This window comes from Rhipicephalus sanguineus, chromosome 8 (assembly GCF_013339695.2).
Source record: "Rhipicephalus sanguineus isolate Rsan-2018 chromosome 8, BIME_Rsan_1.4, whole genome shotgun sequence".
Classification (NCBI taxonomy): Eukaryota; Metazoa; Arthropoda; class Arachnida; order Ixodida; family Ixodidae; genus Rhipicephalus; species Rhipicephalus sanguineus.
The window spans coordinates 112025183-112041141 of record NC_051183.1 but is presented as its reverse complement, the minus strand read 5'-3'; the positions used below and the strand labels follow the sequence as shown (position 1 = coordinate 112041141).

General features: G+C 46.7%; 1 protein-coding gene across 1 annotated transcript in view; it reads left to right on the top strand.

Moving 5' to 3' along the window:
• Positions 1-9869: 9869 nt before the first annotated feature.
• The window catches only part of LOC119403443 (uncharacterized), a 40946-nt gene continuing 34856 nt past the window's right edge, over positions 9870-15959 (top strand). The window contains exons 1-2 of the mRNA XM_049418329.1: positions 9870-9885; positions 13788-14048. Coding sequence (XP_049274286.1) covers positions 9870-9885; positions 13788-14048 — 277 coding nt within the window. The remainder of the gene's footprint in view (positions 9886-13787; positions 14049-15959) is intronic.

The window sequence follows — 15959 nt, the reverse complement described above, 5'->3', positions numbered from 1 at the left end:
TGGTCAATACATAGCAATATAGTCGCTACAGTTCATGCGCTCACTGTGCAGCCATTTCCTCCTCCTTTGCCCTTGTATGCACGCTTGGCGCTTCAACTGCCACTCTCAGTAGCAACGTATTCTCTCGCATTTCCATCTCAAAACAGTTGTTTTTGTGCCCCCACTGTTTTTTTTTTTGTAATAAACACGGTGCACCTACATGCTGGGTCGACGTAGGCTACACCTGCATTGGGAGAAATTGGCGAATATTGACGCAATCGTGAAGAGCATGCGGGAGTCGAAGCTTCTATAAGAATCTTATACAGAAACGAAAACCGAAAACAAAAAGTGTCGAAGGGCCTCTTTCAGGGGCAAGACGATAACCAAGGTGTCTGACGATGGCCTAACCCCTTACAATGGGGGGGGGGTTCACAGCATCCGGCAAACAGCAGTATGCGGGAAAAAAAGTTACAATGCGCAGCTCAATGCACGTAAACTGAGAGGTAACTACGTCCTGCGCTGTGGAACCCAAAGAGACCACGCTCACCCATAGCGGCAGAAGTTCTGGTTGGCCTTGTGCTTTAGTCACGAAGCGAAGGACTGCACTGCAAGTCAGGCGGAAAACGACTTCTTCAAAACGTTCACGCGCCGAGCATGTGCCGAGAACGCGCAGCGATTGGCGACAATGATTTCACTCGCTTCAGACCCATACCCACTAGTGGGCATACGTCGTGCGTTAGACATAAAGCAGTACCACGAAAATGAAGAATGTAATGTTTAATGACTGCGTAAACACGCTAGGAAATGTAACATGACCCGCGCAATCCTAATGTACAAGAATATATTGGAAAAGCACGACGAGTACTTGAAGCTGAAAGGTGGCGCCAAATGAAATATGCATTCGCAAGGAAGGCTAGGAGGACAAGCGCTAACTCACACTGTTTATTCATTGGAGGAAACATGAATAAATAGTAAGAAATTACCCTTGCTTGTAAGCATGTCTTATTACTATTTTTTTTTTGTCGCACAACCGTTACTTTCAAATGTGCATAACACGCTAGAAGCCAGCAGCGAGTTCTACGAAAGACTAGCAGCATACGTTGTAGGGCTAGTTGGGCCATAGGTCAACAATAAAGGTACAAGGCGCAAAGTTAAATTGAGGGGGGGGGGGGGCGAAGAGGATAGAGTGAGCGCCAACTTTCAAGTGCAGTTTGATGTTGGCCCTATTTTCATTCTCTCTTTATTTCTTCGTTTGTTTAACCTTGCGCGTCACACTTTTACGATTCTGCAAGTACTGCGATTGAGCGGGCTAATTGAAAGAAAGATGTGAAATTGCTATTAAAGAAGCAGATATTAACTAACTGAATAATATGACATTGTCTATTCGAGGAACATTCAGCTGCAATGAAATTTTCACGTATTAGAAGACGTAAGAGTCAAGCTAAAGAAATCGATTGGCATGGTAAACGTTTCGGTGCACTTAAAATTTGAACACACCGCGAAAAATGTCACCACTACTGTTGGTTCGTGGGTACTAGCAGTGCTGGGCAGTATCGAAGATGCATGTATCTTCGATACTATCTTAGATACTCTTTGGGCATCTTGTGCCTGTATCGCGATACGCCTCGCAAGACGTGTACCAGTATCTGTATTTCCGATACATTAAATATTGTATCGTGTATCTTTAGGTAGAAGATACTCATAATGCAACACGACCGTGCGAAACAGTAATAGCTGGTTTAAATCGACCTTCTCAAGCTGGTGCCGTTCCCGCTCTGCCAGCTCAATAAACTGAAGGCAGAGACATATTTTATTCTTTAATCAAGCGTACATTGCCATTGAGCGTCACACCATGTGAATATCATAACGACTTGGTTGTTGAAAGCCAGCCACCGTTTACAAAAGAAACATATTACGGCACCTGTTCAATTAAGACCACGTAGTCGGTGCATCGCAACTTCGAAAAAGTTTCGCGCGCATAATTGTTCCTGGTATAAAGCATGATACCCATTACACAAGGCGCAACAGCTTAGTGCGCGCATTTTGCTACACACACGTAGTGGGTGCACTGTTACTTCCAAAACAAAATGCCACGCGCACCGACGTTCTCTCACGCCACCGGGCTCTTGACACGCTTGTGATGGATTCTGTGTCGTCTACAAGCGCCAACCACAATGCGGTGTCTTCCTCATCGGCGAGTTTTGGTGGGGCATCAGTGTCAAGTTGGCGCACGACAACGAGGGCGACCACGAAAGACGGAGGCAGAGAAGGCAGACGCCAAAGCTCAGCGTGCGGAGTCTATGCGATCACTATGTACATTGTCAATTACATCGCAGTAATGCACAATACGAACTGCTCGAGTAGCAACGTACAATTTAGAAGTATGCACTAAGTGGTCGAAGTACGCGCTAGGGGCAAGATATCACTTTCGCGGTCAACTCTTAAAGGCAAGTCCTAAGCATCCCCCAATTTTTTGTAGACATGGCCGGAGATGGCGCGACGGCGCAGCTGATGCAGCACGCTCACACCATAGGAAATGAGAGAAGGGAAAGAAGTGTGGCGGCGGCGCTGCCCTCGGCTTTGAGTGGAGGCATTGCTGCAGTTTGACTGCGAAAGACTTGAGAATACGAGGTGGTGGAGCATGTTCACGCCGAACTAAAATACGGGGAAACTTAGACACCAGCACAGCGACGAGAGACAACGAAAGCCGGACCGTGAGAAAAGGGAGAGTGCGTCGAAAGACCACCGGTCCAAGGAAGAGCGTCACCGTCTGCATTCACTCAGGATGGAGGAAAGAGAGGAGAGGCGTCTACAGCAGACACGAGAATGAAGCTTCGGTGGTCTTCTGTCGCTATATGACTGTTGCGGCTCACAAATTTTTAGAATGATTTCGTTATCTGCGACTTCATAAAGATTTCAGGGCAGTTACACGTCCTGTTAAATGCCTTAGTATCCCTGCCTTTGTTAGCCGATTCATTATTACCTATATCGCATCAACATGTTCGATGCAGCGCTGAAAGTTGAATACGAAGAAACAAAAAGCACAGCACTCACTTCTCGCCTTATTGGTACGACATGTGCAAAGAGTTTAGCGCAGAGACTTTTAAAGACGGGACAAGACTAAGGGGGCCACAAACAGGCGCTAAGTTTCAACAAATTATTTATTTGCAGCCGGGTCACACACAAATATATATCGAAAGAAAAGTCAAGCCTGCACAGGTACAGCTGCATTGCGGAAATGTTCTTCCATATTTGTCAAAGATAATGACGGCGTACTAATGCAAGCTCGACCAATTCTGTGAATATTTCCTGATTCATTTATCAGTCCAGTAATTTCGTCATAGTGCCTGCGCGCAATGACAAGTCCCACTAGCCCAACCTTCGATCATTTTGTTCTATTTTGTATCATAATTAGGGCGAACAACCTTATATGCCCCATCAAACGCGAAAGTTGACTGGCGTCCCGCGTCGGCGGCGTCAAGATAAGTCATGCAAAAAATCATCATCACGTGATGACGTCACAGACCGCTAAAAATTGTGACGTCATTACGATGCCATCAAATGTCACAGTGACGTCACATGATGACGTCATCGCATGATATTGTAGCTTGGTCAATGGTGTACCGATCACGGAGACAGTGCAAAACCAGGTGAGGTGCCTCCGATCCTAGAGGCCGTGGAAAACCAGGTTCGGTTCAGAAAGCTTTCGCAGGATGGCGGTGCAGGAACAATAGATCTAATACATCGACTGGGAAAAAAGACATGATGGCTTTCGTCTTCCAGTCATCTTAGATTAGTGCATAAGAGAACCTGTGAGTTTTTTTCAAGTAGTCCGACAACCCAATCGCACAACAGTTTTTCGCCGTTGTATCTCATTGTAGTTGAGGTTGCTCAAGGCTTTCACATACCCCGTTGTTTAGGTTTTCAGTCACTAAACAAATCATAACTTTATTCTTACCGCACTACCTTCTATTTGAACCTTGGCCTATGCCCACTAGTGGGTGTGGGTGTCCGCCAAAGATTAGTGCAATCATCATTGACAATCACGGCGCGTGTCTCGCGCTTCAACGTATTCTTGGCTCGCATCCGCCAGTGCCACACCTGCATTGCTGTCTGCCTTCGCTTCTTGCCTAAACCACAGAGCCCACCAGGACTTCCACCGCGATGGGTGAGTTCAATGCTTTCTACAGATCACGGTAGAATTACTTTCCTGACCTTGCGTATATGCATTGAGTTACGGAAGATGTCGCCTTTACATGAGATTGGTTATCTGACCACTTTGAAGAGCATGAAGCCCGCCAGGTAGCTTGCCTTTCGCCAAGCTCTTAAAATGTACTTGTAGTCTTTTACTTTGAATGCCTACGGTTAACGTCAACGGATATCCATAGGGAAAGCCAAATAAAACAATTCAGCGCCGCATTTTTAGGCATGAAATGCTTTTAGCTACTGTTGTCAGCGACCTTCAAGTGATCTTATGCCGCTTCTTTCGAGAAATGGCGCGACACTTGATAACCACGGAAGGAGCGTCCAGTGCGGCGCAAATGGTGCTCAAGAGAGACGAGACTTCCAACGAGTTTCAATTCAGATTCATTCAAGCTCTCCAGTAAAGCTTCAACTTGGGATACTTGGGACGGCATTCTCGTGTTGCGCTGAGAGAAAGGCGCGAAGGACAAACGACAAAGAGAACTGGACAAGTAATTTTTCTCATTTGTCCTTGGTACATTCTTCTCAACGCGACTATATTTGAAAGTACAGTAATCTTTAAGACCTGCGTCTCGTAATGGCTGTATAAAATTGTGGCTACGATCATCTTTACCGGTAGTCACTTCTTGCCTACATCGACTCTTAGTTTCAGTACAGCAGGCCATTTTTTTTCATGTCCGTCTATGAATATTTCTTTTTTACCACCAAAACCTTGCTGACAGCTCGTCTTCTTTAGATTCTAGGCAGCCTGTATTCATCTTAAAAAGACAGGGCGTGGAAACGCGGACACAATAGAGAAGTCTGACACAACGAACGCTAACAACTGTAAAACGGTGGATAAGGAGGTAGACACAAAAGCTTTTCTGGGCACGCCCAGGCAAGTGGCGATGCCTATCAATCCGGCACGCGCGGTCGTCTACGTGACAGACAATTCTCGAGGCACTCGATTTGTTCTTTATGGAAGGTTATACAAGGTTGGCTCACACATGCGCTCCAACTGATATCGATACGCTCGGCCTCGACCAATACACGCGTTTCTCCAATCCTGTGCCTGTACAAAACAGCGCATTCATAGAACTTCCGCCTGAATTTGCACTCTCGGCAATATAAAGATATACTAGATTGCTTAGCCTCACGTTACATATCTGTTATCTTCCATTAGTCTCTAACACAGCAATCCTGTCTGTCCCACGGAGGAGCGGCCTCGGCTAAACGTAATCTTGTGCCACACCCGTGCGGCAATCGGTAAATATGTTTCCCGATACAAATGTTCGTCCGCTTCGTGTCTGTTACCCGCTCATTCTCTCACTGCACGGCTGCACATATCGTGCCTAGCTTATTCGCAGCCGTAAAAACATTAATGTCGCATCTAAACCCCACTTTCTTTAGCCTGTGAGATACGTAATGAGTGTAAGTAATACCTATGGCACTCCTGTTACTCCTGATTTCTGCAACCATGCAGAAAGTCGATTCCACGAAAGATCAAAAAAAGGTGTATACTTACACATATTTCTTTTTCGAAATAAATCCTCAATTTGCGATACAGCGCTCGTCCTGTCTCTCTGTTCTACTTTGTGTTCTAGCGCTGCATCAATCATGCATAAAAAAGTATTCTTAAAGAGTTTGAAAAAAGGGCTATGCAGTCTCTTTTCTTTTTTTACAGACTACCAGCCCGGATACGACGCTTACGGAACCGCTTACGAACAGAGTAACTACAGCGCTTACTCGACTGCTGATCAGTCTACGGCTGGTTAGTATATTCCCACATTTTGCTATTTGCCTTTCCGTCATTCATGGCTACACCTAAATGCCACAAAAGGTATGACACTTCTTTTCCTATTTACACATGTGCCTTTACGCATACACGTACGTTTTAATTTTTTCTCGCATCCTTTCAACCAGTGGCTTTCAGTACAGCCGCCCGTCCCTATGATGTGTGTCGCACGCGAAAACATGTTTTATTAGTTATGCTCGTGCAAACCTAAGCAGCCTTGTTCAATATTCTTTCGTTTGCACTTCTTGACGAGGATGCCAAGTCTTCCGTTAAACAGGAACAGTGATCTTGTTTCGTCTGTTAGCTCCAGCGACAAGGTTTCGCATTTAATGCTATCTTAGCACTCGTGTTACGTGAGCAACTACCGTGATGTAACACTTTCTACTGTTCATCATACATCTCCCTCATACGTTTCCTTCGGTAATGAAGGACTTGGTTTCGCGCCTGCGCAAGTCCGCGTGAAGCTTTTGTAGAAGCGCTGCCATGTTCGATGCCCACATGAACGCGTGAGTTGCAGGTAGCTGATTTTCGCGTCATTGAATATCGACGAACTTGACGTACGCGCGGCAAGTAAAAGAAGATATGCTGCTATCTTTGTGCGTAAAAGGCGCTGATCTTACCTACGCCTCTTGTGCCTTCCCCTACTGCCACGTGTCGTGCAGGTTGGAAATCCGTCTAGGTAGCCGATATGCACATTCATTTTATTTCATTTCATTTATTTTCTACTTCAAAAAGTAGGGGACATGAGAAGAGAAAACGCAGGAGAGCTTGTATCGGCTTCCAGCCTCTTACAGTTTAGAACCAAGCAGTCACTGCACAAACTTTCTTTGCTGATAACAAAACGAAAACATGAATTATGCGCGCATACAGTCTTCAAGCGATGTAAAATTATGCACTCTCGGTACATCATTTCTGGTTTCATTCTTTTATTTCATTCAGGAAGCCAGTCGCAATTGAGCACGGTGTCTGGTAAGTATATAGGAAGAACTGCTGCTATCTATTAGTTTCGACGTACCCAAATTATGTGTGTAGTTCAAGTGAAGTGTTCTAACATGCCACCTTTCGTTTCAGCTGCCCCTACGTAAGTATGCTTCATGTGAATGCCATTTTTCTTCCGGTTGTTTCGTTATCCAGCAAGTCCATATGCTAATTTAACACTGCCCAAACACCGCTTCACTGCGAAGATAAGAAAACAGGGTCGTAATCCTTTTTCGTAGTTCAGTGGCGTCGAATAAATGGCAACGAAATATTTCGCGCATTACTGTCACGGTTTTGTAAGTTATTCACTCCAGTGTTTCAAGAACACTGTGTGTTACCTGCCAAACTAGGTATTTCTAGGTGTTACACTGATCTTATACAATAATGAGTTACACACGTTCGATGCCCTTGCAATGTTTGATGCGCGCTGGTCGACCGACAGGCTTGCAGCTCTAGCACAGACTCCAGCGTCTGTGACCTTGAAGCGCAGGCTGCGCAATTTGCGTTGCTATGTTTTCCCTGTATGCCTCACGCTTCTGGCGAAACTAGACTCGCACTCGGAAAAACGTCTATTCACATACTTATTCGAGACAGACAATTTCGGCATACGGAGGTGTTGAAATGTCATATGCGAAACTTGCTCGCGACTGACTAAAAAGTTATGGACCAGAAGTTTTGTGAATTTCATGCTCCACTCATTCTTGTAAACATTCATGGATGACATTCGTCTTTCGTTTTTGTAAGGATCTGTATTTGCCGCATGTGTTAGATTCTTGACTATGATGTTTATAATTTGAAACCAATATCAACACCATGAATGTCACTCAATGTTGAAAATCGAGCGATGGCAGGCCACCCTTCGTAAACAATATAAGTACTCTTAAGTCTTGTAGGGATGTCTGCTACGCCAAAACAGCATAGATATGTAGACATACTATTCTGCATAGCGAATGAGCACTTATACGTCTGAGGATCAATAACTATCAAGGAAGATGCCTGGATATACAAAGTGTATATGCGTAACAGAACTGAATCGTGAGGGATGACCACATCATTGTGGCTAGGGCATCCATCGTGTCCCTTGTGTGCGTGAGTTGCACGAAGGGTATAAAGAAACAACAGCAAGTCAACTGAGCACGTTAACTTGTGGGTCATAACGCTTTTTTGGCAACAATGGCTAGTTCATAGTTGGAAACGGTTTATATACCGCGTGTTTCACTGAAGTGTCCAAAATCCTGAAAAATAAAGGGAATGCGACATTTTCGATGCAAAGTATCTCTTGCTCGGGGGTATGTGAGGCGGCGTATAGTCATCCGCACGCAGCGTTGTGTCCGCACTCACGCTACGCATGCGCGACTCTCCTCCTTCCCTCTCTCCAACAGCTGCGCGTTACTCTCTCCACTTCTCTACCAGCACCTGGTTGCGCTTCTCCTGCGTTCTCACTTCTGCTCTCTCGGCGCATGCGCTACTCTCCTACTCTAGTCTCCTCTCCTTCAAATGGCAGGGAGCTGCGCGCGTTCAGTCCAGCGCTTGCCTCGGTTGGCTCCTCTGAAATGCGGGCTCGACATGCCGAAATTCTGTCCTGCGCAACGCTGGATGAGGGCCAGCGCATTCGAGTCCCCTCCCCCTCTCTCTCCTCTCCTACGCTGCCTCTCTCTCTCGCGCCTGTCGACGTTCCCTGCACGCCCTGTGAGAATTAACGGCCAGGCTAGAGGGAAGACACGACGCGCGTAGTGTTCCTCTTCGCGTTCCGCGACGCGAGGTCGGTAGCATGCCCAGCGAACGCCAACGGAACGCGATCGTGCAAGTGCTCCGGCTTCGCATCGCCTCATGGTGCCCTTTAGCGGGAGATGGTGTAATTTTTTTTTTCAATGCCTTCACAATGACTTCTGTAGCGGCAGAAGTCATTGTGAAGTCATACATCACCAGGGACAGTAATTAAGAAAGTTAAATTATATACCTTTTAAGTTAAGCAAGTTAGGCGGTTACGTCAAATGGGAGAATTGAAGTCCTTCGTGCGAAGAACTCATTGCAGCGGTGAGAGTTAGTGAAAGCAGCCTCTAGTAATAATTGCGATGTAATAAAATTCCACCAGATTTAGCGGCGAAACCGAAACGCGGGAAAGCACAACTGTCATATTCTTCTGAAACGTCCAGAATGAGTGAGCGTCGTTATGTCAACCGTCGACCGACTTATTTGTGGGGGTGACAGGGCTGCGCTTGCAGTTATAGTATGTATGGCGCGCATACGTTAACGAGCGCGGAAGAACTACGCCTCTGTATTCGTTGTCTTAAACAGTGACGTCTTTCTGGTGTTCTGGAGGTTTCGCTCATCGGTGCTTCAGTTTTGGCTATGAAGTGGGTTGAATTCTATTACGCCACAATATATACTAGACGCCGCTTTTTCAATATCTCAACGCTGCGCTGGATTCTTCACATGAGGTACAAATTGTCCCATTTGACATACCCGTCTAACTCCACGAATTAAACAGCTAATTAATTTAACTTCTAATTTACTTTCCCGAATGACCTATTTACCCATCTCAAGATGCCTGCCGCTGCATAAAAAGCAATTGTGAAGACAGCAAGCAAATATCGCACTTTCCTGATGTATGTTGATGTTGTACCCATTTTTTAAAAGAACTTGTATAGTAAAAGGTCCATAATTTGTGATAATGACAATGATCGCGTTGTGACAAATTTTTTTAATTACTTGATATTTTGGTACGCATTTTAGTTGAAGTTACTGCGTCATGAAGTGAACTGTCGGAGCAAAAAAAAAAGCGGCTTAGGAAGACGTCTTTGCGAAACATAGAAACATGTGAACAAGTGTTTCATCACAAGCAGGCGGGATTCCGTCAAACTCTCAGCTTGAACACAGAACTAGATCAGCGATATCGCGTTGTTTAGAAGACTTATACAGCCGAGCAGGCGACATGCAACAGGATGACGGTGTGTTTCCTAGGCTTGGTCACTTTTGCGACAAACCACCCTGACGCATGGAAATTCCGCTCCTTGAGTGGAATTTCCATGCGTCAATCGTTGCAGGTGGCAACACGCTTCAATGCGCGTTCGTTTGTTATTTATTGAATATGTCATTTTGGCTTCAGAAACGGCAAATTCTGTACGAGGACAAACGCTCGATGAATGAAATTTTTTTTCCGAAAAGTAAACGTAACCACTGCTTCTAGGGTCACAGTATTGATCAACATCGTGTAATTAGTTAGTTTTTTATTTATTTGTAAAAAAACAGTCATATTACAATGAAAATCAGCAATGAATTTCACATACTGAAGTTCAACATACGCCATTACACGGTATTAAGGTCTAACGCATTTTCAAAGTCGGCAGACCCATCGTTGCTTACAACTGCTTCACGGAAACTGTACGAAATATCACGGTAGTTAATTAAGCTAACCCTTCCTTCTTGCTCTCTCGATATGCTTGCTCGACCCTTCGCATGAGGATGAAAAGCAGAGTATCGTGTGGCAGTTTGGCCGCAGCAATGGGTGCTCGGCTGCGCGCTGCAGCCGATTCCTCTTAGTTTGAACATTTACTGGTACATTAATCTTGAGCGTTGCCGTTTCTCTCATTCCAGAGCCACATCTTCGAAGTGTAACTGCACAACAGTCGCTATTTCCTTCGTCGTGCTTACGTTTCTCATCGTTGGAATCGTCTTCGTGGCTACGAGAAGTAAGCAGCGCTCTTGTGTCCTCCTGTTAAACGGGATTTAGCCGCCGGGTCTGTCTCTAGAGTAGCATTAGCAAAAAAATGTTTAGGGATGACTTCATTTGCATCAACTCTATTTTCATGCAAGCGAAAGGAAAAAGGTAACTTGTAATCCGATCTAAAGATGTTGTTCATGACATCTGTAACGTCTCCGCATGCACACAGTGATCTGAAATTTATCGTATCGATTTCAGATCAAGGGGTACTAAAAACGCGGAAAAATTAAAAGCGACGGAACGCAGCCATGCGCTGACTTGCAACTAACATTTGCAATGATATTCCATTTCTTGTGGAAAGCTGCCGTGCATGCAAACTTTGTTGATTGGGGTGCCTTCAGGTATTCGTGACGAAATTCTTCCAATACTGCTTTTATTTCTGCTAAGACGAAGACCTTTTCGTAGACTATGAGAGCTACGCGTATATTAAATAGTTTTTAGTATTCAGCCAATTCCTCAATTGCCTGATTGATCACTTGGCTGGATTCCCTGTGCAGTACCGTTTTCTGACGCAAACTTGCTGAGTAGTTCCGAGAAGTATATTTCTTAAGCCGTTTGAAACCGCCTTCATGAATATTTCGTATAGAGCTTAAAGTGGCCTGATGTGTATATCAATGTTTAAATGTACTGATTCACCATGCTTGTGTATTAATATATTTCTGGCCCTTTCTCTGCTCATTGGTCCGTTCGAGGCCTTAAGTACATTGCGTGCAGATTTCCGCAAGTTTCGCGAATACAAGATGCCCTCAGTGTTCTATCAGTTCTACTATAAACTCGTCATATCTGGTCTACTGTCCGCGACGCGTTTCTCGTGAGCCTTTCTAATCTCATCAGTGGTTAAACTTCGCCCTTCTGTGACTACTTTATTTCGCTTGAAGTTGGATAGCTTTTCTGCGAACTGTGTGGTTCCGAATACAACTATTATATCAACTTAACGACGTCATTAAAATAGCTAATAACGCGATCCTGTTGATATTATACTTAGAACATATTTGTCCGTGCTTTGCAGAATTTACCTTCGCTGACGCAGCCGCCTTTTTTTTACTGCTGCGTTTATTCTGTTTTTACTGCTGCCTTATTCTGTATGTAACTCAGTTTGTTAATGCTGACTAGCTTTGGTAGCTCAACAATTTAATTCATTTCTCGAGGCATTGGCAGCACGTTAGAGCGTATCCTTGGGCTTTGACGTGACATCTCCGATCTAAATAAACACCACATTTGCTATGAATTCGCCGACGCTTTAGAATACCTCAGTATCTTTGCGGAAGGCCTCCAATGTCTTTGCTAATAAGAACGTTTCCGCTCTTTTCACTCATCTTAGGGAGTCCTTAGTAGAAGAGGATGTGCCATTACTCAATACTGTTCGTCCTTCACCAGTCCAGCTAACCTCACTAACATCAGGAATATCCCCATTAATGCACTCATGTTTCGAGTTGCTCTTCTTCGCCGCGGAGGAGCAGTGGTTATGGAGCTCGGCTGAGCTGACCCGAAGGTCGCGGGTTCGATCCCGGCCACGGCGGTTGCCTTTCGATGGAGGCAAAATGCTAGAGGCCTGTGTACTGTGAGATGTCAGTGCACGTTGAAAAACATCAGATGCTCGAAATTTCCGGAGCCAGCCACTACGCCGTCTCATAACCATTTCGTGGTTTTGGGACGTAAACCCACAGATATTATTATTGTTATTCCAGTTACTCTTGTGTAGCTTCCTTTGGCATGGTCCAAGGACCCTGTCTACAAATACGAAGCGCCGAGTCGAGTGGTTTACATGCAGTGGTGTTAGGAAGCATACGTGTTGCAACCCTGCTCTTGAGAATCAGTAATTTTAGATGCGAAGCAGCTTTTGCTAGGTGCTGTGTCCGGCGGTGGCGTCCGCGCTCCACTGTGCATGCGCCTACTCTCTCTCCCACTCTCGTCCTTTACGCAGATTTTCGGTCGCCTTCCCTCCGCTCCTCTCCCGCGCTGCAGCCGCGGCGCAGCCTCTCACCCCACGTGATGCGCCAGCGCATGCGCGTCCCCTTCCCCTCTCTCTCCTCTCCTACGCTCCCCCCCTCTCGCCTGCCTCATTCTCTCCTGCGACTAGTAGGCAGCAGCGACGCCTCCGGCGTCTTGACGTGGCACGAGCGGCCGATGGCCGCCTCTGCTTCTGTGGCTCTATACTCGGGGACAACTTTCTGTGGTAATGAAGGGAAAGCTACAGAGCCTCAATGCACGTATCCTACCGCTAATGAATGTGGTCCCGCAACTTAGTGCCTATTTTCTGCATGAGATATATAAAATACTCCTTCATTTTGTACATGTAGCTTTTTGAGACGGAACGCAGCTCACACAAGCGAGATATTTGTATTTACTTTGCGTTTTTGTGTGCTTGAAAAAGTCGCGCCTTTTACCCATACCTTAGACGCTAAGCAGCGTTTGCGTCGAAATGCAACGCTAGTCATCACTTTCCACGGCGTTACGAGAAGCGCGCCAAGCCGGACTACTTCGCGTAGCAGTGCATGTTCAGACGCTCCGCCCCCATAGCTTTCCCTTCATTGTCACAGAAAGTTGTCCCCGAGTATAGACGCGGGGCGCTCGTGCTCTCCTACCATCCCTGAAGAATCCCACGACGACACCAATGGCATACACTGCAGAGAGGCAGACGCACACGATCTTGCGACATTGCGGGAGTCGAATACCTCGGACGCCGGCAGTTCCACGCAGCGGTAGCTGGATGGAGACTGGAAGACAGTGCTGATTCTTACGCCATAGGAAGTCACAGGCTCGAGAACGCAAGAAAAAAAATTACATTATATCCCGCTCAAGCTAACGATCTCTCCGTTGCTGCGCATCCACACATGGTTTCCTTTAGTTGAAGATGGTGTAATTTTTTATTTGTTATGGCGTAAACGAGATACTAAGAGCACAGTTGGCAGCTGTGATGTAACTTTTATTGCGATAGCAATTATATGGACAGCCTCGGCTGATTTTTGCCGTCGCCGTCGCCCTTGCGGCTAAACTGTGACTTTTTACTAAAACTAATGCATCTGATGCTGAACGTAGCGAGAGCGCTTTTGAGAATGTGGATTTTGTTTCCCTTGCCGTGTGCGCATTGCCTTTACTCCTTGTCTCTGCTTGTACCTCTTTAATTAGACGTTCAACAGGACACCTACGAGGACGATGAAGAAGATCTGGGAGGAAGCGGTGGAAGTGGAGGAGGAGGAGGCAGTCGTGGTGGAGGAGGACTTCCCCCGTCACCTCCAATCCCCGTCGTTAGAATGGGAAATATGACAGGCATGCCTATAATCGAAGTAATAACGAATCCCCACCAATTGAGCACGGCTGTCACTACACAGCTACCAAGTGCGTCTCCGAGTACACCGACTCCGACGCCACCACCGGTCGTCACAAGAAGTAAGTTCATATAAATGAACCCAGTTCATAAAATCAAGGCAGCTTCGCACTAGTGGCGCCTAGCCGGAGGGAAGTGCGGAGCTAAGTGGGCTGGCTTGTTTCTTTTTATTTTTCTCTTTCTGTTTTCGTTTTTTCTCGTTATTTATCTCTTTTTCCATGTTTTAGATCTGCCTTTTTTCTCTAACTCTTTTATTTATTTCCTTTTCTCTATATTGAAAGACCGCAGCACAGTCGTGGTCTCGACGCCTTTTATTCAGCAGAGCCGCCTGACCAACGCTCAGAACAAAGATGACGCTCACAGTGATGATGATTACATACAGGTGAAGAGAATGAAGGATGCATGTTGTGAATATTGTGCTCACACTAATTTCCCCCTCGCACTGAAGCGGCCAACCTGGCCGCTGTTTATGACGGTTGTGTACGTCGTAGGAATGGTTTTAAGCGGGAAACGTGGCCAACCTCTGTGCCGCGGCAACGGCTGTCGGAAGGTATGACAACGGGAGTTACCCGATAGTTCACGGGAGAAGTTTGCTTGACGATAGCATAGGGGCCGATAAAACGTGGCTGAAACTTATCACATAGGCCAGGAACTCGCGTAGGGGTCAACAGCAATACTTCATCTCCGGGATTGAAGTGAACGACGCGGTGAAAGTCATCGTAGCGAGCCTTCCGATCCTGTTGACTCGCCTCGGTATTGAGGCGGGCGCGGTGGCGAGAAGCGGCAAGGCGAGAGATTAAGTGCTCACTCGACGACGTCGACGACCCCACGGGGACATCAAAAAAAGAGTCGTCTAGGGGAGATGTCGGTTGACGGCCGTAGACAAGAAAGAAGGGTGAGTAGCCCGTGGTGCGCTGCGTAGCGGTATTGTGCGCGAAGGTCACGAATGGCAAGATGGTATCCCAGTTTGTGTGGTCGGCGTTGATCTACATGGAGATCATATCGGAGAGAGTTCGATGAAAGTGCTCTGTGAGGCCATTAGTCTGGGGATGGTAGCTGGAAGTCGTCTTATGGATGGTGTTACATGCGTGGAGAATGTCCTCGAGTAGTTTCGACAGAAACGCCTAGCCGCGGTCACTCAAAAGCACACGCGGCGCACCATGTCGCAAAAATATAGCTTCAAAGAAGGTGGCAATGTCCTCCGCTGATCCGGAAGGGACTGCAGCTGTTTCGGCGTACCTTGTCAAGTGGTCTACTGCAGTGATAATCCACCGCTCACCGCTCGCTGATGTTGGCAGTGGTCCGTAGAGATCGATCCCAATGACCTCGAATGGAGCGTCAGGACATGGAAGAGGTTGTAGGGGTCCCGCGGGAGATGAAGTGGGTCGTTTGCGGCGCTGGCAGAGCGAGCATGAAGCAACGTATCGCGCTACGCAGGTGGAGAGTCCAGGCCAAGCAAAGCGACTGCGGATGCGTTCATAGGTCTTGTGAAAGCCGAGATGACCAGCCTTGGGGTCGTCGTGAAATGCTGCCAATATCTGTGCTCGGAGTGAGCGAGGAGCGACGGGAACCCAACGCTGTCCTTCGGGGTGGAAGATATAGCGGTATAGGATTGAGTTCTCAGTCTTGAAGTTCTGCAACTGGCGACGGGCGCGGGCGTTAGGAGGACGCGAAGAGCCGTGAAAGCGTTGCATAATGGAGTAGCAGTGAGCGTCACTGCGTTGGTGAGACGCAAACATCTCGTTGCGGAATGAAGGGAGCACATTGAGAGCGGCGAGTGAAAGAACTGCCGAAGACTCGTTGACGGGGTCGCTCACGGATGGCGACAGGCCGTTTGTGTCTGACGATGGAGGTAACGGACAACGGCTGAGGGCATCTGCATCGTTATGTTTCTTGCCGGATTTGTACGTGACGTCAGTCATACTCTTGAAGACGAAGTATCCAGCGACCGAGGCGTCCAGACAAATTCTTTA